At 35.9% G+C, this 27977-nt stretch overlaps 3 protein-coding genes across 7 annotated transcripts; 2 read left to right on the top strand and 1 right to left on the bottom strand.

Annotated features, from left to right (window-relative positions):
• The first annotated feature begins 150 nt into the window (after positions 1-150).
• On the top strand, positions 151-10354 carry LOC137734931 (mechanosensitive ion channel protein 2, chloroplastic). 4 transcript variants are annotated; one of them, XM_068474264.2, is made up of 14 exons: positions 151-542; positions 1315-1538; positions 1625-1684; positions 2468-2619; positions 3368-3491; positions 3611-3708; positions 4627-4740; positions 4965-5025; positions 5147-5296; positions 5387-5497; positions 5704-5871; positions 6000-6113; positions 7470-7526; positions 9185-10354. In XM_068474264.2, exons 2-14 carry the CDS (start codon positions 1461-1463, stop codon positions 10079-10081), a joined length of 2184 nt encoding a protein of 727 aa, XP_068330365.2. In that variant the 5' UTR covers positions 151-542; positions 1315-1460; the 3' UTR covers positions 10082-10354. The 4 variants fall into 4 exon arrangements, with proteins under 4 accessions (XP_068330365.2, XP_088542205.1, XP_068330372.2 ...); XM_088686079.1 differs by having other exon boundaries at positions 361-542; positions 3614-3708; XM_068474271.2 differs by having other exon boundaries at positions 370-542; positions 2474-2619.
• Positions 10355-10587: 233 nt separating this feature from the next.
• On the bottom strand, positions 10588-14789 carry LOC137734942 (O-fucosyltransferase 31). 2 transcript variants are annotated; one of them, XM_068474283.2, is made up of 10 exons: positions 14242-14789; positions 13415-13510; positions 13212-13293; positions 13004-13074; positions 12824-12912; positions 12526-12729; positions 12115-12385; positions 11582-11809; positions 11292-11489; positions 10588-11049 (listed from the first exon to the last, which is right to left on the bottom strand). In XM_068474283.2, the coding sequence occupies exons 1-10, from the start codon at positions 14365-14367 to the stop codon at positions 10840-10842; spliced, it is 1575 nt and encodes a 524-aa protein (XP_068330384.2). In that variant the 5' UTR covers positions 14368-14789; the 3' UTR covers positions 10588-10839. The 2 variants fall into 2 exon arrangements, with proteins under 2 accessions (XP_068330384.2, XP_068330392.2); XM_068474291.2 differs by having other exon boundaries at positions 13415-13477; positions 14242-14625.
• Positions 14790-19698: 4909 nt separating this feature from the next.
• LOC137742368 (Golgi apparatus membrane protein-like protein ECHIDNA) lies at positions 19699-22656 on the top strand. Its single transcript, XM_068482226.2, has 6 exons — positions 19699-19832; positions 20650-20706; positions 20815-21018; positions 21159-21218; positions 21590-21716; positions 22354-22656. The coding sequence occupies exons 1-6, from the start codon at positions 19818-19820 to the stop codon at positions 22440-22442; spliced, it is 552 nt and encodes a 183-aa protein (XP_068338327.1). The 5' UTR covers positions 19699-19817; the 3' UTR covers positions 22443-22656.
• Positions 22657-27977: the final 5321 nt, after the last annotated feature.

Below are 27977 nucleotides of genomic sequence, written 5' to 3'. Positions count from 1 at the left end.
TCTATAGCAATGACACATAAGTAGCACGACAAGGGACCCTTGCCTAAGGCCACACCTGCTCACAAAATAACCCACAAGCTCACTATTCACAGAAATCGAGAACATAGGAAAGAGATGTAGCTTTTAATCCAATTAATCATTGTAGGCTGCATAGCAAAGGCAGCCAGAATAGCAAGAATAAAATCCCACTTCAGAGTAGAATTCTCTATACTAAATTATGTTTGATTTATTGTTTGGTAATCAAAACAACATTGGGACAAAAAATAAAAGGCCCAGAATGGAAACCCACAAAAGTTAGGGGTAAACATGAAATTAACCCAAAAGAATATGCCGATTGCGAATCTGCAGTTTCAAAAAACCAAACATTCCGTGAGAAAGAAATAGAAATTTTTTGTTCTTCCTCTTGTCTTCATTTCGTCGCACGCCTACCTTCGATTTCCGTACAGGAATACAGGAATACGAAACCCAGCCTCCAAATTGCATCGAGAACCCTCTGAAGCCTCCGATATTCCAATCCGTCGTCGCTCTACATAGCCTACGAGGTAATCTTTTACACTCTAAATTTTCATCCCCTTTTTTTCCTCAAATTATTGAGCTCAAATATTGCATATATCATGTCAGTTAGCAGAAATTTTAGTGTTTATATATATGTAATATATATATATATATATATCTATAGTTTACTTTTCAGCAATTTTTGTGTGTCTAAATAATTTTGAATTTTGGTACCTTGCCTTCCTTTCGTATTGATTTTTGTTAGAATTATTCCATGTAATTTAAGAAATCATGTCAAAATCGTTATATGGAGGGGGGAAATTTTTGGTTTTAGGTTTCAGTCAATGGAATTTATACAGTGAGAATTACTTTCGGACTGAAATTTAACATGTGGGTTCATTTGATTTTTCGAAGTTTAGCGTTCCCGTGTGTAGATAAATTAATGCATCTACTAGTAGGAGCTGATGAGATTTAAGGTAGAGGGTGGTGTTTCCAGAAGGGAAAACCCGCCAAAGATTAGCCACAGTTTAGAGTAACATGAAGGCTTGTAAAGAAACCAATGTGTGAGCACAAGACCGAATGGTTAGATAGAATGTATATGGAATGGATTGCCCTACTCTTTTCAGTGATCATGTTACTAAAGTTGATTCAGTCACGAGTTTGGTAAACTACCATGTTTCCCGTTTAATATTTTCTCTATTATGTGGTTGTTCATGCATCAAGAATTTACTAATGTTTGAGCGATTACTTGACGTTATTTCATTTTGGAAGTGTTCATGTGTTTAGCTTTGAATTTGATGATATGCTTTCATGTTTCAGGGCTTGCTAGAATCTGTGACTAGCTTAAGCTGGTTCTGGGCTTGCAACCTTGTGAAAGACTAGTTGATCACTTTATCCATATCAATTGAATTTTGAAGGTGGCTTTGAGTTGTGTTATGATCTGACCTTCTAATTTCAACCCAACAATGGTTCTTGCTGGTTCATTGCAATTGTCCCATGGATTGGGACTTTGCAAGAATCAGAGGTACAGAGAACAATTTAAGGTACTATGAAACTTTATCGTTTTAATTCGTATTTCAATATTATTGCGAGAGTGTTTTCAATCCTAAAGTAATTTTATTCTTTGCAGTGTGGAATACGAAGCGACAAGTTACATTCCTTAAACACCGGCCTTACATCAAGATTTGCAGTATGAGTTCATAATTGTTCCATTTTCTTTCCCATTGAAAAGATGGATATTTAGATTTTTTATATAGTAAAAATATTGCTGAGTTACTTTTCTGGATTATTGTAGATGGTACATGTAGGGAATTGTTCTCTTACTAAACCATCTGGCAACACAACAGATTGTGAATTTTACCATTAATTAGGTGGATTGTTGATGTAGCTGTGGTCTAGATTCACAATCACAGTATGGCAATGTAAGTTTGGCAAGGGAACATTACCCTATGTGTGTTTAAACATACATTTTAAGCACAAAAGAAGTTACATCTACTAAGTACTTCCCTTTCATCACATTATTATATTTCGTGCCTTATCTCTTTAGAGTTTAGGCTCCAGCCGTCCACCCTAAAATTAAATCTCATGATCAAGTGCTTACGATAATGCTGCTCAAGTCTGTTGGCAAACAATGCACACAGAAAGAAAAAAAGGTCCGAGGCATGTGTAGTATTGCCGGTGCTCATTTTATGCTGCCCCCACCCCCACCCCTCCCCCTCTCCCTCTTTCTCCCACAGGCATTAAATTGGAAATGGGTTGGGCCTTTTAGTGACAGAGATTGTGATATGTGAAATTTCTTCATTTTGTTGATATTCATTCTAGTCGCTTGTTCAATTTTCTTATTCTCAGATATTACCAAAGTTGTTTTGTTCCCTTTTAACAGCTTGCCTAGGAAATACTATTTAGTGATGCTCTCTTCTTTAGAAATTTAGTAACTTTCGGGAAAAATCTTGAGATCATCTCTTCTTTACAGTTTCAGAAGCAGGATTCTTGGAGTATCAGTTTATCAGACAATGTATACAGGCCCTTACATACTGTATCTCACAGATATCAAGCATTTAAGTGCCATTCCTTGCTACCATCAGGCCAACATGGCTTGAATGCAGCTGCAATGGCGTTGACAAGGTTTTTCTTTTTAGTGTGTTATAAACATGTCATATGCATTCCTTATAGTTATGGTTTCTTAATTTTATTATTCTATGATAACACATGTAACTATAGTTTTTTGCATTATAATAGAAGTACCCATACTTCTTACCATTTCAGATCTTTCAATCTTACAGTGACTTATGCATGACTACAGTTTGTTGCTTTACTCTATACTTTCCTTTCAATCTTTTGTCCTACTTATTTTTATTCTTTTAGTTTTGTGTTAAAAACAGTGTTTGACAAATTTTACTTGATTTTTAACATAAGCAAACATATTACCTTTTTACCAATATATAAGCATGGCATCATTTTACTTTGGAAATCAATGTCCATACTCCTTTCCCCTGATCAACCTGGATGAGTTTTTAGAACGGTATTTTGATGTATTATGTCATTATTATACTTTGACTCTTCCTACGTATAAGCAGCAGGTGGGCTGCTCAAAATGCTATTTCGATCTCTAGGGGTGATGGTAGTTTACAATAAAACTACTTAGATATGAATACTAAAGTCTAACAAGTACATCGAGTTTGGAAATCTTGGTGCTTTTACTTGCTTAGTAATTTTTCGTATTCCTTGTCTGTTCAGCTGGTGATTTTGTCTGGGTTTTTATGTTTCTATCAGTTTATGATGTCAAATGCTGTTATCTTAAGTACTCTATATTTCTGATTTGTATAATCTTCTTTCCTAAAATTTATAAAGAGATATTCATATTATTATGCAGATCATATAATGCTTTGCAAGGTTGTCCTCTTGTATTCAAATTGGTTCCATCAGTTGGCCTCATTATTTTTTCCGTATGGGGTCTTCCACCACTTATGCGCCTGATCAGAAATCTCGTCCTTCATGTATGCTTATCTTCTTATGTGTTCTTGGTTTATTTTGTATAATACAGTATTTTGCCTGTACTTCTGAATTGGACTGACACTTGATGATGTTATCTAAAATCTTTCATGCTGTCCTGCAGAAGAGTGATAGTAGTTGGAAAAAGAGCAATACGCATTATGTGACAACCTCATATATTCAACCTTTGCTGCTTTGGACAGGAGCAATTCTCATTTGCAGGTGTCTCGATGTTGTATTATTATGAATAATTATAATTTTATGTTATATCTTTTTCACGGTGAGTGTTACAAAAGATCCAAACCCCTACCCTCCCTTAAGCAAAAATTTGCAGTCAGAAAAATGTGAAAACTAAAAGCTCTGAAGAAGATAAGGAAGGAATATTGTCTCAAACAGATGTCAATAGTGGATTTGGACCTTAGAGTCTTTAAAGAGAACACTCAACACCATCAAAAGTTTGACTATCGTTTTCCCTTCGTCTATGTGATCAGCACCGTGAGGTGCAACAGCCCATTCTATTTTGCCACCAACCAAGTTTCTCCTTCCTGCACCACACCTCCAAAACTGCAGTAAGGCATTAGCGTCTGTATCCCAGAAAGAGAAAACACAGGTGACTAAGGGACGGGGACGGAGGTAGAAAATTTCATAAGTGAAGGCAACCTTAACATCTAGTTTTACTTTGGAAGATTCAACATAATATGGTATCTTCTATACTAATTTCATGGCTAATTTTTAACACAACTTGGAGTGATTGTATTTTCATACATATGAATTGAGTTGCATCTCTCTTTATACTTGATGTCAAGGAGGGAGGAGGGATGAAGAATAGTGGAGGAAGGTGGAAGAAATGCATACAGAATGGTACATAAAATGAAAACTAAAAACCTATTTGAAGTAGTTTCTTCTTCTTTTGAACTTTTGTTTCATGCGTTCTTTATTTCTCCCTCCACCCTCCCACCACCATCTTCATCCTCCATTCCCCCATATATTTTTCTCATCTTGAGAAATAAAATAATAACTGAAGTAAACATGAGAAAAGGTACCAAACAGGCCCAAAAGTTCCGTCGTAACATAACACTAGAGAAATAGTTGTGAAATTTTAATGTGAAGCCTGTATTGATCATAGTGGCTTTCTTGTAGGGCATTGGATCCAGTCGTTCTATCTACAGAAGCTAGCCAGGCTGTTAAGAAACGGCTTTTGGATTTTATAAGATCATTGTCAACTGTTCTGGCATTTGCCTATTGTTTATCAAGGTCAGCCTTTTTTGTGGTTTAGTCTTCTTGCTTGATTGTTATATGCAAACTTTAATATATTTACTTGGCCTTTTTATTTCTTGATGTTTCATTGACCAATCAACAAGAAGCCTTCACTGATATATTTGTGCTGTACTGATTTGTTCTTTTCAATGCAATTGACAGTCTATAAGTTGTAACGCTTATTGACCTCCTTGATAACTAATTGTAATATATTCATGCAGTGCAATTCAACAAGCACAGAAATTTTTTATGGAGAGTGGTGACTCCAGTAATACAAGAAATGTATGTGTTGTGTGCCATAATTGTTCCTTAGATATATGTACTCTCACTCTGTTTGTGTGTGAAGAATTGTAGTTGTTTTCACAAAGAATGAGAGCTTTTTTTCTTTTGTTTTTTTTGGCAGATGGGTTTTCAATTTGCCGGGAAGGCTGTTTACTCTGCAGTATGGGTTGCTGCTGTTTCGTTATTCATGGAGTTGCTAGGTTTCTCTACCCAAAGGTGGCTTACTGCAGGAGGTCTTGGGACAGTACTATTGACTCTGGCTGGTCGTGAGGTGAAATCCCGAAATTCTTTACCAATTTTTCTTATTTTCCTTTAAATATCCATGCTTGTTTAATTTTTGACCTATTATTTTTAAATCTAGATCTTCACCAATTTCCTGTCAAGTGTAATGATTCATGCGACTCGCCCTTTTGTTGCAAATGAATGGATTCAAACAAAAATCGAAGGCTATGATGTATCTGGAACTGTTGAGGTTTGTATTAGAGTTATGAAAATTCATGCACTCGGATAAAGTGACAACAGGAGTAAGACTAAAGATAGATAGTATGCATTCTTTCATGGTAAATTATACTTATTTATAACTGAAAACTATGCAGTTATATGAAAAAATTTATTATATTGGTTTGCTGAAATATTTTTTACTTACCGAGTAATCTGTGCTTGTATTGTTGCTTGCAGCATGTGGGTTGGTGGTCACCAACAATTATAAGAGGTGAAGATCGTGAAGCAGTTCACATTCCAAACCACCAGTTCACAGTGAATGTTGTGAGAAATCTCAGTCAAAAAACTCATTGGCGTATCAAAACTCACCTTGCCATCAGTCATTTGGATGTCCATAAGATAAATGTAAGGAGTGACTCCAGTCACCGAATTTTGGTCGTCTCCTCTTATGGTTCAATGGCTGCTGTGGTTTTCAGAACAATGATGTAATTGCATTCACACTTAGTGTGTTAATTGGCCTTATCTTTGTGCAGAATATTGTTGCAGACATGCGCAAAGTCTTGTCCAAGAACCCTCAAGTTGAGCAGCAGAGGTTGCATAGAAGAGTATTTCTGGATAATGTTACCCCTGAAAACCAAGCTCTTTTGGTTAGTATTCACATTTTTACATTCTTACTTATTTTGTAAATCCACATTGTTTAGTTGCGAGTTATGTATTGATTCTGTTTTTCAAGTTAATTTCTCATTTATGTGGGAAGGAGCTCAGCAATATATAATTTCTGTTTTAGATCATTTTGAGCTTTGAAGTTATGATACAACCTCTTTATTCTGAAGTAAATTGACGAAAGGTTGGTGAAATTAAAAAACCAAGTAGCACCTTAGTCTTAAATCATTATATATGCAACAGATACTTGGCTAACTTTCTTTTTTTTCCCTTAAGAGAGAGATGCAAGGAAGAAATGAGGGAGGCTAACAGATGTCTGGCAATAACTTTTGTTGTTTTACTTAAGATAGAAAGAGGGAGGGAGAGAGATGTGAGGAAGTGGGGGAGAATACACAAACCTGCAAATAGACCTGTCAATGGATCAGATTTTGACCCGTACCCGAATGGAATCCAATGTAATTAATAGGATATGGATCACAATATCCAATCTGTTTATCCGGATAAGATATGAATCTGAGAATTCGATTATAAATGGATCCGGATATGGGTCAAGGTGGATTCGATCTGATAATGATCCGATTCAACTTAACATAACGTATTATTTGACTTTTATATTATTTATACTTTTGTATAATGGTAGTTTAAGTTGTTTATGCAATAAAAATACACTTATATTCTATTTTTTTATTATTCAACATAAAACTTTAAATTAAAAATAGAAAAATATAATAGGTTACTAATGATATTTTAATCTTTTCTATGCCTTAAATTAAATCTGATAAGGATCCGATCCTATGCTAATCGGATCTGGATTGACAAGTCAAATAAAATGATCCAAATAGGATCCGGATCCATTAATCTAATTATGAATGGATCCGGATATGGATCAAGGCTGATCGGATCCTAATTCAACCCGTTTACAGGTCCACCTGAAAATAAAATAAAAATTATTTAAAAGTTTGTTTATAGTTTTTAGGGAGTTGTTACTATTGCCATTAAAAAAATAGTTACTCTGCAGTCCTGTTTTGTTTTGTATTGTTTAAAATAACGGCTCCTTATGAAATGAGACTTTAAAATAAAAAAGATAAAGAAGTGCATGATGACTATTTTGTAGTGCCAATAACAGCATTCAAATAAGGTGTTACCAAACAGATAACAAGTAATTGTTTAATTCAAAATGCTTAAATATGTATGCGGAAGTGTTCTTACACTGAACAATGAGCATGTGTTCATAGTCTCAACAACAGAAGTATATGTTGAATGTGTTTTTCTTGACAATTGTATGTGTTTTATCTTTTGACAATTATATGTTTAATATGTATATTTTTTGCGTATTGCAGATCTTGATTTCCTGTTTTGTGAAGACATCACATTATGAAGAGTATCTGTGCGTTAAGGTAAGGACATTTTAATTCAGAAAAAAATTGTTCTACCTTCCAATTAGCTGACCCCAATTTACCATAATCAAGGCTTAATTACAATATGCTAACATAGAAGGAAAGATGACAATTTCTTAGCCACTTACTCAAATTAGAAGCCCTTTTTCCTTGCATGTTTCACCCCAAACCTTGCATGCACCAAAAACCTCATACCCGAGATACTTTAGTTCATAAGGATATGGATACAAATGTTGTTCGCGAAGTATGATTGAAATGCATGCTGTTGCAGGATGATCACTTCAGAGAGTTTAATTTTTTTTTTTTTTTTATTCTTTATTCTGGGCTTTATGCTTTTATATTGATTATATAGATGTACTAGAAGTGTTTAGTGTTACGTCACATGATCTGTGTCCACCAATCCTGACCCTATCTGTGTGTGCGCGCTCGTGCGTGGGTGTGTGTGCGCGCGCGTCTGTGTCTGGGTGTGTGCGTGTCTCTGTGTGTGTGTGTGTTAAAACATCTTTAACTACATTAACCCCCACTACATAATGATTATACTATGATCTATAACTCATACCACCGCCCCTCAACTAGGAGCATAAATAACTGTCATGTCAAATATTTTTAAATCAGAAGGAATTTCTTTTCCCTAAATCACTGGTAAAGACATCTCCCCACTTTTCATAGACTTAAGTTTTTCTTTGTATACCTGTCTCTCACGAAATAACAATCCATGCTGATATGTTTCATCCTCTCATGAAATTGCAAATTACTGGTAGTCCATAGCCTCACAATCCATGTCTTAAAAAATATAATCCATGTTGATGTCTCGTCCTCTCTTGAAATATCAAAGTACTTATAGATGCATATAGTCTTCATTATCCTGAAACATTCTCATGGAGTACTGTCACACGCACCTCTTTCTTGTTAAAAAAATGGTTTCACCCACAAATTCTCACATGTCGTGTGAGCCATAGCTCTGATGATCTCACAGCCACAGTTTTCTTCTTAATTTAGGCCAAGTGAGATCTTCTGCAGAGTCAGCATCTGAATAGCTAACATCTGGGTCTCATGCCTCGTCAAATTTGACGTTAGGATTAATAGAAGTATCCATTGGCTTAGCTTCCAAACACTCCTGTTTCATTTAATAGATCAATATATTTTTTGTGAGAGAGTCGCATTGCAGATCTAGAAACCTCCATCACAATAGTTATCTCTAGTGAACCAATTCCTTCATCCAAAAATTTTATTAGATAGGATTTTAAGTTTGTTGATGAATTTGCCATGTGATGATGCCGCTGGTAGACTAAGCCTCATGATGGAGTTATGGAGATCACGACTTGAAATCCCGATAACATAACTGGATAAGTGTCCTTTTTCTTGTAAGATCCTGGAAGCTCAGAAGGTAGCACAGAAGATGTCAAAACAGTTTAAGGGTTTTATCAATTTACTTACAGATACAAGATAACAAACTGGTTGACTTCATTGTGCCGCCACCAATGACGACCCAAAAATGGCAGACGATGTTCTTGCCATACTGTGATTCTGGACTATTATAACTAGATTCGGTCTTGCCTGAATGATTGTTACATAATAATCTGCCATCATTATTTCTGTTTCCTTGATATATTGAAGGTTATGCTCATTTCAAGTGTACTGAATGTTTGACTAAACAGGAAGCTATAATGTTGGATCTTCTTAGAGTCATTAGCCATCACAAGGCCCGACTTGCCACACCAATTCGTACAGTTCAGAAAATGTATAGCGATCCCGATTTGGACAGTGTGCCATTTGCAGATTCAATGTATAACCATGCTGGAGCAAGATCCAGACGCCCATTCATACTGATTGAACCCTCATACAAAATCAATGGAGAAGATAAAAAAAGGAGTCGTACGCAAACCAGTGGAGAGCGAGATGGGAAGGCCACAACGCGGCCATCTCCTGACTCCAAGGCCAGGGAAACACCAACTTCTGACACCAAGTCAGATTCTAGAGCCGGAGCAACATCAGCATCTGACTCCAAGACCAGAGAAACACCAACATCTGATACCACAGCAGATGCCAAGAGTGGAGAAACGCCAAATTCAAACACAAAGGAGGACCCGAAGGGTGCAAAATCATCTACATCTAATCCCAAAGTTAGTAACAAAGAAACAGTGAAGTCAACATCTAATTCTGTCTCCAAGTCAAATTCTAGAGACACTGAAAAGTCTGATTCTGACTCGAGAGCAACGGGCATAGCATCTGATAATTCGATGCAGAACTCTGACAGAAAGCAACAAAAGACTGCAAGTGGATCAACGGCTTCTCCAGTGAAACAGGAAGGTGAAAGGGCGCCCGTTCCTGAGCCACCAATATCAAGGCCTGCTATAGAGGAAAACATAGTGCTTGGTGTTGCTTTAGAGGGCTCAAAGAGAACCCTTCCGATTGAGGAGGCGATGGCTTCCCCTTCAGCTCATGCAGAGGCAAACGATTTGGCTCCTTCCCACAATGGAACTGCATCTCCTATTAAGGGTAAGAAAAATGATCAGGTTCCGGCTGCACCAGGGTCAACATCTGGAAATGATTGAGTTTATGAAGATCGAGGGAGTCGTAGCTTTTGCGCCATGCAATTCCCTAGTCTCTTTTAGAACAGGGCACTGTACATTGTCATTTACACACGCTAGTTTTCGTTACTCTTGCCAACAGGGTATGCCATTTTGTTGGCCCTTTTCAGTGAACCAACCATACATCAAACGGTAATGTAGGCTTCCATCAAATTGATAATATTGATCCCAGTAGGCCGTTTGCGGCGGGCTGATTGGATTTCATTCTGCTTCAATAAAGTATACTACGATCAGTCACTCATGCGTGCATTTGATGATTTTGACCATATTACAATACCCGCCCACTTGATAAATGTTAGCAATCACACACGTGCACAACAGATCACAGCAAAATCCTCCACACTTTAGTGGAGCGATGTAGTCGCTGAAAATGGTGTAGTAGTAGAGAATGGCCGGGGACTTTTGCAACTTGGCAAGTTGTTATTGGACTGGATAAAATGATTGCTTGCGTATACATTACATGTAAGTCGGAACCAGAACAAACACATTTGTTTCTTTGTAAGAGTATTGCCCGTAAAGGTCAATTACATCCGAACCCATCAACAAATACTACAAGTTTACAACTCCTCTTCTACGTTATTCTTCCACCTATCACACCCACTGCATCCTATCGAAAAATATTAGCTATGTAGTTTTACGAGAAACGGAAATCGGCATTGTTCTTTATTTACCAATAATGAGATGTCGAACTCGCTTTAGCCTCCTCCGCTATCACAGTAAACTCATGCCTCACACATGCAGTCGGGAGCAGGATAGGTGTATATGGACTGCTTAGGCTTTCTGATCCTGATTTGCCCTTGCCTGCTTTCGTGCCCCTTTACTACCGACTGCTGGAATTCCGACCAGCTAAGGGTTTTGTTTAGGAAGAGCTGGCCCAGTAGCGACATACTCGGCCTGATGGTCTTCAAGTTCTCGTAAGTTCGGTGCCCTACCTGTTGACATAAATTTTTTAGTCAGCATCTTATGAGTTGCAGAACATTATCAAATGGAGAGGATGTGAAAACAAATATATGGTGCTCCCAATTGCTTTAAAAATCTCGTGCCTTCGTGTAAGGATGGGTGCTCAAAGACATTATGCGGGTGAGAGACAACCCTCACGAGTTGAAAGTACCGACCATGGTAATGGGAATACATGACCTCGTAGAATTGATAAAAAGATATTTAGAAGTCTTACCAGTGCATTGTGCATGTTTCCTGGAGAAGCAGAAATGAAGATGTCACTGTGCATGCTAACGTAGTAATCAACCGCTGCTAACAGAGAAGCCTTTCCTTTGATTTGGGCCCGTTCTTCTGAAGAAGCAAGGCTCTTTTTATCTTCCATAAGTGGAAACAATTTTCGCAAAGTTGCAATCCTAGCTTCCCCACCGTATACCTGAAGAAAACAAAACGAAATTGACTTTCCTAATTGAAATTTGCCAATTCACTCGGATGAGAGATGAGTTGGACAGAAGGAATTCTAAGAACCTTGTGGGAAGCAAGATAGAGGCGAGTATTGTTGTCAAATCCCAAAGCTGCAAGCAGCAATCCAATCTCTTCAGGAGTTAATGGACAACGCCCCTGACTCCTCAACTCTTCGTCGGTGAACTGGGAGTTAAGGACCCTTCCCTGCCAGATCACTTGTCGATATTTGGCCAGAGCCAGTTTTTCAGCTTTTCCACCACCAAAATCACAGGCCGAATGGGCTGCCATATCCTGCAGAATGATTTTTTTTTTTTTTTTTTTTTTGAGCAGAGTGAAAATAAACAGAACATAATTTTCATATTTTTCAATAGTTACAACTAAAGTGTAAGTTAGGGAGTGACATATAATGTGTTACAATCCGTCCATTGTTTCCGTCCCCCAGAACATAAAACACTCAAGTCAGACATCACTAGTTTACATAAAGCAGTTCCTCACACCGGTTATGCCAAAATTTCTCTGTATGCTCCAGAACTTTTGTGGAAAAATAAATCAGACAAGTCAAATGGATGTATATCAAATTTTATGAATATCATTACCTTATCAAACCGTAAATGTAGCACAACAAATTTCCCTGCCCCTTGCTTTTCTTTCACATCTGGCATCTCCTGCAAGTAGTTGGTACCAACTCCCCCACTTTTGGTAGAAGGATATCTAAGGCGGCTGATCAGAGCATCTCCAAGAGCTCTAATATGAGGGACAAACGCTAATGCTTGAAAGTTGACCTTACAGCGTAGCCGTTGGATGTCCATAGGCAAGTTGTCAAATGTCAGGCGGTGGGAGAAAGGGGCAATCGCTGCTATTCCATAACTGAACCACATACAATTCAGCATATAAGAAATCTAAGATATGAAGCCATAATTTTTCATTGACTTCAATAGCTACTAAGGTCTAAAAATTATACAACAAGAACACTAAAATTTCAGTCAACAAATTCAGGTGATACTGACCTCTGAACTACGGGCAATACATTCTCTAGATACCAGTGGGCTGAAGCATGGACAGGTGCTGTCTTAACTCTCGTAGCTCGGATTGCTGTTGCATAGTACTCCCTCGTGCTCCACAAGAAATCAGAAGGTAGCTCTTTAACTATTCTAATATCATCCTTCAATACATTAATGAAATGATCAACGTCAAATATATCCATGAAAGAGCTGCAGAGGAAGGAAAAGAACCAATCAGAATTCAAGAGATCAAGAACATGAATAACCAGTGCAAAGATAAAATCAACGTTTCTTCTACAAATACCTCGAATCTCGCCATACAGGATTTATTTCAAGGTACGGGATCACAAGGGTTGCATTCAGTATTCTAGCAACTGCTACTGCATCACATATCTACAAATAAAATAATTTAAGAACTAGCCAGGTAGTTATACAACTTTGAAACAGATCTTTATTAGATGCATCAGAAACTTTTAAGACCTACCCCCATCCTCTGCTGGTTCAGCCCTCCATCAAGAAACACTTGGATGAATCCCTCAGATTTCTCCGGTAATGCTGCATGAGATAAAAGCATCAATCACCGAAAAAGTAGCACTTGCAAGTATTACATTGTAAAACACATTAGTTCTGCAACCAACAGTAAAACTACTTTAGAGACAGGGATATAGACAAAGTAACACTAATTTACTCACAAGGGGTAACTGATGATTCTGCACAAGGTTTCCATGATTCGCTGGCCAATGGAGCCCATAGATCCGAGAGTTCCCCTTCTGACTACACAAGGTAAGGAATTTTTTTTTTTTTTTTTTTCCTTTTCAGTCAAGAATTTTATGCAGTAAAATCAGTCAACTACTTAAGAAACAAATGTGCTTCTTCTTAACCAACTCTTACTCACAGTTTGGCGTTGTAAAGCACTCCTGAGAAGGCGTTGGTGCTTAGATTTTGGAACATTCCATTCCTGAAAAGTCGACTTCGTCATCACATTAAGCCCCTAAAAGAAAAGCAGTATTTAAATGTGAACGTGAAGGTCCATACTATTCTTACAAGTCAAACAATGTGTTCATGATCCCAAGCATACAAAAAAACAATTCCATCTTAACCTCACTTTGTGCCATTTTTTTTTCATATTCTTTCATAACCTAAATATTATTAAGATTAGGAGCCTCCAGGCGTGAAAACAAAAAAGTTTGTGACGCCGAAATAGGCCTCCCCAAAGATTACTAAATATTCATATTTCATACAAGGCGAAGGTATAGTCTTTTTTTTTTTTTTCTCTCAAATCAAATAAAAAACTCACCTCTCCGAAATTTTCTGGCGGATTTTATCAAATTTCAACAACTTTTTTATTCAGCTTAGTGACTAATCCTAAAAGACCGATTCACGCTCTAGCTCTAGTACGTATGTTTTAATTGCTTATGATAATCTTGGATACTCAGTTTGTCGGTGTTCAAATCTACTAGAAAAATTCCAGTAAACAAATCAAAGCAAAAACATGTACGCAATCTGACCCATGCTTTTAAGTTTGGCTAAGAAATCACCATCTTACATTAATTTTACGTTTACAGCATTAGTAAATTGAACAATAACGAAAACCACTACAAAAAGGTCAGAAAATCCACCAGAAAAAAAATGTCGTTGCGACTACTAGCTGTCAAAACAAGCAGGTAGAAAGTAAGTATAATCCTAGGGAAACAGGTAATTAAATAAGAGGAAAAAACATACCGAGTACATGGAAGGAGAAGCATGGCCCAATGGACTGAACAAAGTGGGCAAGAAAACTGGAAGGAGAAGCAGCAGAAGAGCACCGAGTGCTCCTCCTCTGGGAGAAAACTGAAGCTCGACCGCCATTGTTCCAAAGCTTGGATCCGAAAACTAAAATCTGGGTTTTGCTCTGCAGTGGAAACTACAGAGACCCAGAAAGAAGAAGGGCGGAATAACGCAGCTATAAATGTAGCGGCTTATAGAGAGAAAGCAGCCATTATCGTCAGTATATAATAATAAAGAGAGAGAAAGCAAGGGCCCGGAGTGGGGAGGGGTGTGGAGAGAGTAAAGGCACTTTGAGATGGACACCTGGACTGTGTGCTTTGTATTGATTCTGCGAAGCGTGTCGTTGTCAGAGATGAAAGGTAAATTTGTAAGGATTTTGGTACCAAGAAAAAGCAAAGCAAAGCAGAGTGCTTTCGTGTTGTGTTGTGTAACTGTGTTAATTAAACACAGTTCCGACCGTTGTTTGGTTTTGTAAAGGCGTTTGACGGTGGTTTTATGTGTGAAAATAATCCCGTGAGTTTGATTCATACTACAATTTAATTTGTTTATATACTCCGTTGAGTTTGATTCATATTATATGTAGATATCGAACACTATAGGTTTGATTTATATTATATGAATTAAGAACTGTAGTGATAAGAGTGAGTTTTATATTTTAATTGCAGGAGAAGTTTATTTATCGTTTTCCTTATTGGATGATTAGTTACCTCTTTTTTTTAATCTTAAATGATTGATTATTCTTTTATAAGAGTCGCTTTCTTTTGTCACTTGTATTTTCCGTCTTAGGGAGGGTAGGATTGTGATTCCCACATCATTGGCATCACACTCAATTATGTATTCTCTATCGGAATTTGTACGGTACAAGGAATGCAAAATTGGACCGTTGCGTTTGTGGGTGGGTATCTCTATGAATTCGTTTTCGGTAATGCTAAAGAGATTAAATTTGTAAACGAAATTTGCAATATAAATGACGTGTCATTAATGGGAATGAATATATTTATCAACGTTTAATTCATAATTTAATCATCAACTTTCATGTTATTTAATTTGTAAAATTTTTGTTGACAAATTTAGTCACTGACATTATTGGCTGGCTCTTCGTGCCCAGGCAGCACCGACACTACAGTGACTCACCGTGAACTGGGAATTACAGCACATGAGTTGGGTTGTTGTGTGCTGCTCTTTTGACCATCATTCGGCTATGCACATTCTACAAGAAAAAGACTTTTTTTTTTTTTTATAGTTTATATCTGTCTTCCAACGGCTTCTAATATGGCTGAATGTTTAGGTAAACTAGTCATCTTTTACACCTAAATTTTTTAATGTTATTTACTATTACGTTAAAGTTATTCCTTTTTTGTTTTTTTATCAGGAAAAAATGGACTTCATGCAAAGTCACGGGAACATTTAATTTCAATACGATTAAAAAAAAGTTAATACAAAATAGATCAAAACATATTTAATAATAAACATCAAAGAAGGAAAAGAAAAATAAAAGATAAGATGTGTGTCTCACGCAAAGATAGAATGCGGTTCCAAATAAGAGTATTGAACTACTAATCTCTTGTGTTCAAAAAAGTTTGTTTCTCGAAAAATATGCTTAAAAAAAATGCTGCCAGACTTCTAATATTCACAATAATGCTTCTAATGTCTATTTAGACCTCCCTTCAATCCCATCAATTACTAGCTTTGAGTTGCCTTCCACGCAAATATTTCTATAACTTTGCTTCCGAGCCATTTTTAGCATATCTCGTAGACGAATTGCCTCAACCATGAACTTGTGTTTTCTCCTAAGCTTCTGGTTCCCTGCAATCCCGATCGTTTCCAATAACAAACTCTGCAACAGCTGTTTGATTGACCATTTACCCATCAAAATTAATCTTTAAGTAATTTGGTTAGGACGAGTCCATTTTATGATTCTATTTGTTTTATCCATATCTATTTATTCCTCTTTATTTGAAATTAAGAAATTTTATGTTTAAATATCGTGAATAGCGAATTCAATATTAATTTGTTTTCTCACTACTCTCAATATGTTGTTGTATAGAAAAAAAAAAATCAATAGATTAACTTGTTCAAGACTAGAAATGTAAAGTCTGAAATTGATGATTATGTAGACACAAAGAACCAATCATGCTAATACAAAGAACCTAATCTGAAGAAAAAAAATAAAAACTGAAAATAATTAAGTAGAAGTGAGATTTTCTCAACCTGATTTCTTTGATGTATCCAAATGTTAGATCAATTTGTCTAATTTCTTACTTATTCGCCAACTATCGTCTATCAAACTTAAAAACAAAATTTTATCCGACAAAGTGGAAACTAAATCCAACTAAACAAAATGATCATGCTCTAGATCACTTTGCTTAAACGTTTCTTTCATTATTTTGAACTTGAGTAGTCTAAAACAAGATGATTCGCTCAATTTACTCAATTGGTTTTCTTCTTCTTTTACTACTTTGGTATTGGTTTTTCTCCAAATGTCCAAGTTTTAGATCCCTTTGGAAAGTTGCAAACCTCCCATCGATATATGCCATAATGGGTTGGTTAAACCAGGATAAGGTGGTTGCTTGTGCTTGCTGGTGGAGGAACAAGAGATCTATGCTGATTTTCTCCTTTTGCCTTCCCTTACCACAAAATCTATGCCTTCCCTTACCACAAAATCTAGAGAGATTTTTCAGGAGATAGTACTATTCACACACTTATTTTGACTTTGCATGCACTTTTGTTAACATTTGTCCATTAATATTTTTCTAAGTCATTCAATCCATAGGTCGGAAATTGTGAAGGTGGTGTAAGAGATAAAAATTGGTGTGTGGATAGCACCACACTTTTTCAGTGTATCAGGAACATGGTCCAGCACACAAAATGTCATAGTACAAGTAAATAAACACTTGAAGAAAAAAACTTCTCCGGACTAATATTATAACACTTGGTGTACCAGATTGTGTTTCCATTACACTGAAAAGTCTTTCCACAACCCCCTCTTTTGTACGATTTGGGTTTGTAGAGAGTTGCGTGTAGCCAAGGGAATTTTCACATAAGAGAGTTTTAAGTGCAAGAGGTTTGTAGCGCAGTTAGGTAAGAGCATTTGCCCATGCACTCGATGTTCAGTCTTCGAATCTTCCTCTCGTAGTTAAAACAAATTTAGTGTAAATTATCCTATCATTTATTCAAACTTACAAATGGGAGAATGTAAGTTTGTGAGCTTAGTGTAAATTCTCCTTGACACTCACAAACTCACAAACTTACATTCTCCCACTTAAGGAGAATCTACACTAAGCTTACATTCGCCCATACACTCAAGTGGGAGAATGTAAGTTTGTGAGCTATTGACAGCTTGGTTAAAAGTGGTAGGATCGTCTTCATGTCCAATATTGTATTCAGTCTCTTGTAAATAGACAAAATCAGGTATGATCACATGCTTTCTTTGCCTATTTGACTGTCTTATTGGCAGCTGCTCTTGGTGCAAAGGCTGAGCAACAACAGGCTCAGGGATTTGTTGCTCAGGCACTTGTTGTTCACGGTTGTAATTGTGCACTTGTGGCTGTGCAGTTACTGGAATGAACATGGTATTCTCTAGTTGAGCATTTTGGAGAACAACGGGAAGAGAATATGAACTTTCTTGACTTACAAGCAATGGTGCATGCATTGTTGCAAAAGCCTGATCAAGATCATCTCTAATTTCTTCAAAATCTGAGCTGCTGTGTTGTACTATTCCTTCTTCCAAATCTTCAATGAATTTTGCATTATTGGTTTCCTGAATTCTAGTGTGGGAATTAGGACAATAAAATTTGAAACCTTTGGACTTGTCAGCATATCCAATAAACCTGCAACTTACAGTTCTTGGATCTAGCTTCCTTTCTTGATGGTTGTAAAACCAAGCCTCAGCCCTACATCCCTAGACATGGAAATGATTGAAACTTGGCCTCTTACCTGTCCAAGCTTCAAAAGGTACAACTTTGACAGACTTGCTTGGAACCCTATTCAGTGTATAGTTGGTTGTTTTGAGTGTTTCTCCCCACGGACAAATTGGAAGTTTGGACCTTGAAAACATGGATCGAATCATGTCCTTCAGGGTCTTATTTTTTCTTTCTGCCACGCTATTTTGATATGGAGTACCTAGAGTAGTGTATTGTGCGACTATTCCTAATGCCTCAAGATAAGATGCAAAAGCTCTCTTATGTTGTCTAGTCTCTGTAAACCTGCCAAAATACTCACCACCCCTATCCAATCTCACTATTTTAATGTTCTTATCAAGTTGTTTTTCAACTTCAGTTTTGTATATTTTAAACACAATCAAGAATAGAAGAATTCTCAGCTATAAGAAACACATAACAATATCTTGAAAAATCGTCAATGAAGGTGACAAAATATGAATTACCACATATTGTTTTATTTGGGAAAGGACCACACACATCTGTGTGAATTATTTCTAAAAGTTGGTTGCTTCTTGTGGATCCTAATTTTCTGGTATTGGTCATTTTCCCTTTCAAACAATCGATGCAAGTTGGTAAGCTTTCAAAATCAAGTTTTCGTACGAGATTTTGTTTTGATAAAATCACAAGTCTTTCTTTGGATATGTGTCCAGTCTTTTATGCCAAAGAGTGGGAGAATTTTCATTTTGAAATAATCTTTTGGAACCAATATGACAAACTGTAAAACATTCATATAAATAATCACATTGTAACTGCCACATATCAACATGGAGAGAAGCATAACCGAGCAAAATATCCAATTTATTTGAATGAAAAAGTCTTACACTTTCATTGTCACCAATAAAAGTATAACTTTATTTAACTAACTTAGAAGCTGAAATCAAATTCCTTCTCATAGAAGGTACATAGAGTACTGGACTTAATAACAAAATGAAACCAGAAGAAAGCCTTAATGAAACACTGCCAATGGACTCAACTGCTACTTTGCTCCCATTTCCAACAAAAACATTGTAAACTTCATTATTTCTCTCCTTTAGTTTTGAGAAGCCCTGCAAGGTATTTGTGATGTGAATTGAGCAACCAGTATCAAACCACAAACTAAAAGGAGGAACATAACTCAAGTTTGATTCGAAAACTAACTAATCGAATTACAAGTTTGTCGAGAACTTGAAGTCATTCTCCTTGACACTCACAAACTTACATTAGGTCCTTCCTAAGATAAAATCCTGACTCCGCCACTATCGTGTATATTTTCGAATAGCTCGTACCACACCTTAATTTAATGTTTCAGCAGTATGCTTAAAATCAGACGGCATCGACAAGCCCGTCACCTTCTCATTGTGGAAGTTGTCACCTTCAAAGAAAAAAGGCCTAAAGCCCATATTGGGCCCGAATTAGTTGAGATGATCCCAAGCCCACGTAAATATTGTGAAAATAAAATAATATATAATAAATAAATAAAGGAAAAAAAATGAAAAAAAAAAAAGAGCTGCATCTAAAGGTGAAGACATAGAGAGAGGGCTCAGAAATTTTCCTGTTCGGAATTCAGAGAGAGGAGCGGAGATATCCCCATAAAACCACAAGCTGGGAAATATGGATCTCAGCCAGGTGAGTTGTCTCGGTTCTTCAATTCGTTGCTTACTATTTGCAATTTCATTTACTCGGATTTCTGTGCCATTCATTGCTGCGTTTAATGTTGGGATTGCGAGGGTTTTCGGGTTAGTAACGGATCTGGATTATGGGTTTTGCATTCTTGTTTGGTTGCTGAGAAAATAATGGGGAACGATTAGAATATTCGTCAACATTTTTGTTTGGAAATTTTCCATGGTAGATTTGGATTTCAGATTTTGTTTAGGTGGATGTTTTTCTTCAAAATTTTAAGTAGAAAATTGTGCAAACGAAGAGGAGATTAAGTATCCTTCTTTAGTGAGGCCTTGAATCGGTACAATTTATATTGTGATGGATTATTTTCCGTAGAGATCCGTATGGTGCCTACTTAGAGGAGGCCTAGCATTGTCCAGGTACTTAATTCTAATCTGCCGATATAAGATCGGCAGCTGAATGCAATTTTTGAATGGGAAAGGGTTTGTTAAAGAGAAACAAAAAACAAGAAGAGGGTTTATGTTGTTATGACACCCGAAGAAAGAGTTCAATTTTCGGAGGAGTATAATATGTCACAAGAGGATTGCATTTCTTATCAAAGGTGTTACATTATTTTCCCTTAGCAGATAAAATAATAATATGCAAGTTGACACCGAACTTGAAAACTTCCCCCTAATATTGTCCATTTCCGATGAACTTGGGAACTCGTTATGTTGTCGTTGTTTAGCAAGCCTGGAGTTGTTTTGAACATGAACCTATTATGTTGTAGCCATTTTTCATTTTTGTTTCCATTTAGCTAATTCTACTGTACTTTCATGTGCAGCCACAAGGGGAAAACTATGCCAACCCAAAGACATGTTTCTTCCATGTTCTTTTCAAGGTCTAGTATCTACAGTTTTCTTGTTTAGTGTTTCTTATAAACGAACGATTGTCACTTACAAATGTGGTGCCTCCTTCTCTAAGTAACATTATGTTCCTTCTTTCACAGGCTGGAGCATTGGCTTTTTACATACTTTCTGCCCTCTTTTTTGATAACTTTGTCATCATTTTTGTCGTGACTGTTCTTCTTGCCGCTCTTGATTTCTGGGTAGTTAAGAATGTCAGTGGACGCATCTTAGTTGGTTTGAGGTGGTGGAATGAAATAAATGATCTTGGGGAGAGCGTGTGGAAATTTGAATGCCTTGACCAAGAGGTTTGTATTACCATCACAAAAATTTGTATTATCGGTTTCTCTTCCCTTTACTACTAAGCTCAGTGGCATAAGATTGTTTACCATTGACTCTGTCACTACCTGACTATCATCCATGCTGATCCTTACTTGTATGCCTTTAGTCATTGGCCCGGATGAACAAAAAGGATTCATGGCTCTTCTGGTGGACACTTTACATCACGGTAAGCAAATAGGCTTCAAGTGGTGCGGCACCAATTTTTTGTTTGTACGATTTTTCCTTAAAGAGGTAGCAGATGCATTAGGTGGTCTATGGTGATCAGTTATATGCATTAGGTTATAGAAGTAGATATTAAAAGCATTGCGTTACTTATGTGTTCTATAAGAAGCTGGACAGATCCACTTGGAGTTGAAGATGATATGCATAATATTGAAACTGAAAAGTCTTTTAAAAATATATAGCAAGGTCCTGTATGGTTTCATGCACTTGTAACCTGGAAGAACTGGATGCATGTGTGCGTGTATGTAGAATGTGCACATAGTTGTGAACAGTTTCATTTTGACGTCTCAAGTTGCTGTTTTCATTTTTGGGCAGGCTGTCGCATGGATTGTGCTTGGAATATTTTCTCTAATAAAGTTTCAGGCAGATTATCTCCTCGTTGTAGGAGTTTGTTTGACCCTGAGCATTGCAAATATTGTTGGCTTTACCAAATGCCGCAAAGGTATGGAAGCATTGATTTGATTTTTATCGTTAGATATATTGATATTTGGCATATTTTTCTGTGTTGAGTGTCATAGGATGGATGTCTGCTTAAACCTTAGCATTTCTAGGCCTTCTGATAGTGCATTGTGTCAGCTATTTTAGTGAAACATTCATATTGAAAGCTGGGGTTTTAAAAGTTTTTTGGACAGATTACACGAAAAACACTTTAAACATATATATATAATTGAAAAAAAAAAAAAAAAAAAAAGGGGGGGGAGAGGTATATATTGTATGGAAGATATTTAAGTAGATGATAGTGTACTGTAGCTATTAAGCGCTCATTCTTGCGAGTAATAATATGCATGTTACTCATCACGTACGACTGTTAGATAACATTGCATACATCCTCCCCTTTCTATACACACATATTTCAATGGGGTGGATTTCCCAACTGAGCATATGTTGGGCGGCCCCTAGCTTGATAGGTTGCTCACTTTAAATTTGGCCTTTGGTAATATATTGAAATAGTTTCATATCTGTGGGACAATGAGGTGGCTTCTTTATTTATTTATTCAATCTGTTCCCTCTCCCTGTAGCATGCGATGGGATATTTGTTTATGTATTCTTGATTAAAAACACTTTGATGTTGGTTCCAGATGCGAAAAAGCAGATCCAACAGTTTGCGTCCCAGACCATTGCGTCGCGGTTCTCGTCTACAATTCAATCAGCATTCAGTGTGGTCTGAGTGACTTGCGCAGGATGATAGGAATATTTTGGAACAATTGAAACTTGTGTAAGAGCGTGTACATGTTCACCATATTGACCGGCAGTATCCTGCCTTCTTATTCAGCTTTTGTAGAGATATTACAAAGTTTTTGTATGAAATGTTTCATTTCTCCAGCCTTACTCTGTAATATATATATATATATATAAAGTGATGTTCAAAATTGGACAAGTAACTTTTACCTTTTTTAATCAGTTTGTGTGATAAAACTGTGTCTAATGTAAAATTTTGAGTGAATTCCCTCAAATTCTTAGGAGGAGTGGTGAGATTTGAGAATGCTTGAATTACTTTACGAAATCTCTCCAATTCTTTGGAATTTCCCAACTTTTTAAAATCCTTTAAAATCAATTCCTAATTAAATTCATCTGGAATGTGATAAATTTTGTTTAAATCTCGGTTGAACACAGTTAGACTTTTAAAGAATTACTTAAAATCCTAATTGAATACCCCCTTCTAAATAGTTGTATGATCAAAACAAACAGGTTTTCTTTAACGGCCTTGTTGAGTTTATTAGTGCTATATGGCTCCGTCAATTATGTCAGATAAGGCCAACTGCTTGGAATTGTCACTCAAACAAGAATCTTATCCACATAAACTGTACAGGACTTGGTAATTACAAGATGTTTGGCATTCTTTTAATGTGAATCTTTATAGCGCAATTATTTTGATCCTCCTTGAGCAAACAACTGTGTTTACTACTTTCTTCCTACGAAGCTTTATAACTGTCTCGTATGACAATATAACCAAAACGCTGTTATAACTGAAATAGTGCACTATAACTTCAATATTGTCTAATAAAATTCATAACAAAAACTGATATGGATATCATAATCACGCTTATAAACCTTCAAGCACTCCATTTTACCTTGACACTTTCTTGGACTTGAAATTTGGAAGAAACATTTGGGGAGGAAAGTTTAACATCTCAACATCAACTCCCATAACCTTCCCTTTCACCCACCTCCCAAATTCAGATAGGTTTTCAGGAAGCAAGGCTCAATACATGTACTCCGTAGGCTGAGTTTATTGGAACTTGTGTTTCAAGGTATTGAGACACAATTGTTGGGAGTCACTTACTTGTACTTTGGCTATAATTATACTGATTAATTTAATTGTACTTATGCTATAATTATACTGATTAATTTAATTGTACCCAACCAAAAATAAATATGGCCCCATGTGGAAAAAGTAATCCACTTATGTTTACTTACATGGTACGGGGATATAAAGGAATAAGAGATTAAAAAGAATGAGAATGTGAAAGAGAGGGTATATCGGATAAACAATCTTCCTATGTTAATGGGTACCTTCATTTTTGAGTTATGTCGTACCTAAATTGATGGGATCCACATACCTAATGTCTTTAGGTGTTAGTAATTGTTAGGAATCATATTCATTCCTTTTTTCCGTCGCTTAGTATTACAGCCTAGTGACATTCTTCTTGATGTCTTAGGTTCGATTATCAAAAAGGTGTTTGGTAAACACTTAAAAATAGTTTATTTTCACTGTTTTGGGTGAAAAAAGCTGAAAACGTGAAGCAGCAAAAATGAGCTTATTCTCACAGTATAATAGAAGCAGTTTTTCTTTAAAACACAACAATATCAAACCAGCTCGCTGTCTGTTGGAAGAAGGCCTTCCGAAGAAGATACCACATTCCTTCTTTTATTTATTTAATTATTTTTTAGGGTTTCAATGGGACTAAAGCCCAACAGACTCACAAAACTACACATTGCCCACTGGACCTGCACCACTACCAACCTTTTTTAAAAGATTTTTTTTTTCATACATACGATATTATTTATACTAAAGAGTGAGGGCATAACTAAACCTCACACAATGATTTGGTTTAAATTCTTCTTTAGTGAAAGTAAAACCTATGACAGCGACTTACAAAAGAGGATGAATGAATACCAAAAAAACCATTGTCTTAAGTGGCTTCATTGGAGAGTTTGAATTAAAATGTTCAAATTTGGGAATAAAATTTTTTATTGTTATTTAAAATGTGTTTTTTAAATATATTTATTATATATTTTTTCGTGTTCATACTGTATTTTATATTTTACAAATTTACGTATCACCGTTTCATATCATATCGTATTGCCATATCCGTGATTCATAGAAAAGCCCATTGTCATCCTTCTCTGTTCAAAAATAGGTCTCGGTTTCTATACGTGAAGCCGCAGGCGGGTGAGGATCTTCGCTGCGGCCTTTTGCCTTAAAAAATAGCCTTCACGAGTGAGCGTTTGGAACACGTGGAGGTAGCAAGAGACGCCATGGAGGATAAGGAAGACAAGGAGGAAGTGGATGACATAAGCACCATATTGGAATATTGTATACCCACCAATGTTTTTCTACTTTTCTAAAAAAGGAAAAGAAAAATGGCAGAACTCGATAAAACTGATTACCTGTTATAGATAGCATTATAACTCGTGTAATTGTATAAATTTTAAATAGAGATTATGTAGGAATTCTAAGAGATTTTAAACTTGAGAATTATTATTGGCATTCCAAAAATCTCATTCTACACTTCAAACTTTCTATATTTGGAAAGAAAAATACACTTGTGAGGAGTGTAGAATGAGATTTTTGGAGTGCTAATAACATTTTCCTTAAACTTTTCCTGTTAGTGTTTGTATTATTTGGAGAGTAAGTTTTTATCTTCCCTTAGACCAACTCCAACAATTGGAGTAAAACTCAAATTTTAGATTCTAAACAACCTAAACCTACCCCAACTTACTCCAACCTTGAGCAAAATATGAGTTTTAACCTAAAACTCATTTTTGGGGCAGATTTAGGCCAGAATTTCCCCTAGGTTAGTGGGCTGGATCCACCATATATCTATATTTTTTTTTTGTTTTATATTTATAAATACATTGAATCAACTGGCTAAGATCTAATATGATCAAATCCAACGATAAAAAATATATATGAAAAACTAATGAAAAGGGCTTGAAAACTTTGAATTTTAATGATAAACACAAAATAAAGGGTAAAATGAATAGTACCAGGATTGACTTTTTAGTGTAAAAATATGGTTTTTCGTTAAAGTGAACAGTACTGTGAGCTTTTAGTGTAAAAATATGGTTTTTCCTTTTTCCTTCTTTTTCTTCTACAGGTTGGGTTGGGGGGGTGGATCGGAATTTGGGTTGCAGGTGTGGGAGGGATCGGGGTTTTGGGAGGGGAGGTGGTTGGTGTGGTGATGATATTTTTGGGGGGTGTGACAGGATCTAGGCGCGCGGGGGTTTAGGTATGGGGTTTCGGGGGGGTTGATGGGTTTTCAAATTCTTTTTTTTTTTTTGTTGAAGATTAAGCAGGTATGGGGAAGAAGATGAAGGGGGAGAAGAGAGAGAGAGGGAAAAGGGACAAACTGAGAGTTTTTATTTTTATTTTTTATTTTTAAACTTTTCTGTATTATTTTAATATTTAAAAAATATTAAATAAATTTTTTTAGTTTTTAATAATATTTTATTAATTTTTTAATAGAAAGTGGACCATGAGTCAATCCACGTCAGCATTTAACTGAAAAATTTATGGCCAAGTAACAGAAGGTATAACATTGGACCAAATTCTAAAGATGAGGTATAACATTGTCAATTTAAAAAGATGAGGTATGATAGTGTTGTGAGACCAATAGTTGAGGTAGTTTTTTGTCATTTACCCTAATTTTTTCTTGTTTTTTGCATACTTGCATTCAAATACGACTTCTAAAATGGTTATACAAAGTTACAACAAAACATATCCTTTTCAAATACTAAATCAAAATGCAAATGTCCTTAACACCAAGCAAACAAAAAGAAACACAATTCAAATGTACATATACATTCATACTACAAATATACATCCACACGTACAAATACATTTAATATGCAGCAATAATGTTAGTACGAATTCAATAATTCAAGCCCAAAAGGTACTTATCAAGAGATTAAAAAGGCCCAGGAAAATGGGAAAGTAAAAAAGTAGGATGTAACTGAACACCTTAAGACCATTCTATGTTTAAAAAAAAAAAAAAAAAAAAAAAAAGGAAATCAAAACCTGAATGTCAAATTTGGAGATCTATGAGAGAAAATGACCTCATTTTTTCGAATATGTGCCTTATCTCAATAGGTGAACCATGCAAATGAAAAACTAATTGAGAAATGCTCCCATGCAGTTGCACTAAGTGAAACCAGTTTGGTTTTCACCACTCATTTAGTGACACTTGTATACAACTATTAAATTTAATTAATTATTTATATTCACGATTCGGTTCGGTTCTAAACAGTTCTACCAACCTAAAAACCAGAACCGTTATGTACAGTTCGATCAGATTCTTGAACCTAGATTGACTTTTTTTGGTCAACACGATTTTTTACAGTTTGTTCGATTCGATTTTGTGGTTCCAAAATTTTTATGTCCACCCTTACTGGAAGGGTTAAAGTATAAAAACTATTTCTTGGTTAAAACCTAAATTTTTTGGGTTAAATTTTAAATTTTAACCTAAAAGTTGGAGATGGACCTAGTGGTATAAATAAAATCACAAGGCATGAGAAATTATCTACTATTCAAGCCCTTCTCTCCTCTCTCCATATTTCTCTCTTTAGTCTCTAAATTTATACAACATTACCTCCTGTCATTTTGTTATCAAGTCACCATTTAAACGAATAAAATTCTTTTTTACGAACAACAATGACATTAATAGATTAACCTGTTAGTTGTTAAGAGAGAAGAATCGGTCGGGATTAATTCCGCATCGGAGTGCATATGCATGATTACTTTCCATCACTATGGTAAAATGTCATCTTCATTTTTGAAATACAATAAAATGCGTACCACTAAATTATACGGAAGTAGGTTTTTTTTTTGCTAAAATAATTTGAGATTTGTATAACTCCTCATTTTCACGTGATTGTTCATGTGACAGTTTAACAAGAACATTGACAACTTTGCATAGAAGAACCAAAATGATTTACGATGGGCAAAATCAACATCTACTTCTATCGATTTTCATTTTTAGGATCAAAATAAGGGATTTATGTTAATCTCAAGAACCGTTTTGGTCAGAAAGACTAAACAGTATGACATTGCTTAGGTATGGAATGACCTTTGAAAGCAATATTAACCAAGATGAGGCTCAAAATTTAAAGTTAAAACCCCTCAAGATGATTTTTTGCATTCAAAACAATTAATCTTGTCAATAAGTTGGCAGAAAATAGAATTTCAACCCTTTATACTTTAGCCGGACATTAATAATAAACGTATTCAGTTTCTCAAATGCGTCCAAATGTTAGATCACTTTGTCTAACACCAGACTGAAAGTTAGACTCATGAGCCCAAATACTTCATACTTAAGCTACATTATAAATTATAATTCAAAAAAACAACAGAAAATAATTCAATAAAACAAGCTCACTACTAATAATCGGTCACTTGCAGTAACCCCGAGAATTCCACAATCTCTAATAACCTCTGCAGAACGCATCCTATCATCGTCTCTACAAGTCTTGAACCCTCCAG

Source organism: Pyrus communis, chromosome 15, assembly GCF_041283825.1.
Source record: "Pyrus communis isolate YQ-2024b chromosome 15, ASM4128382v1, whole genome shotgun sequence".
Taxonomy (NCBI): Eukaryota; Viridiplantae; Streptophyta; class Magnoliopsida; order Rosales; family Rosaceae; genus Pyrus; species Pyrus communis.
The sequence above is the reverse complement of the archived record's forward strand: the minus strand, read 5'-3'. Positions and strand labels throughout refer to the sequence as shown.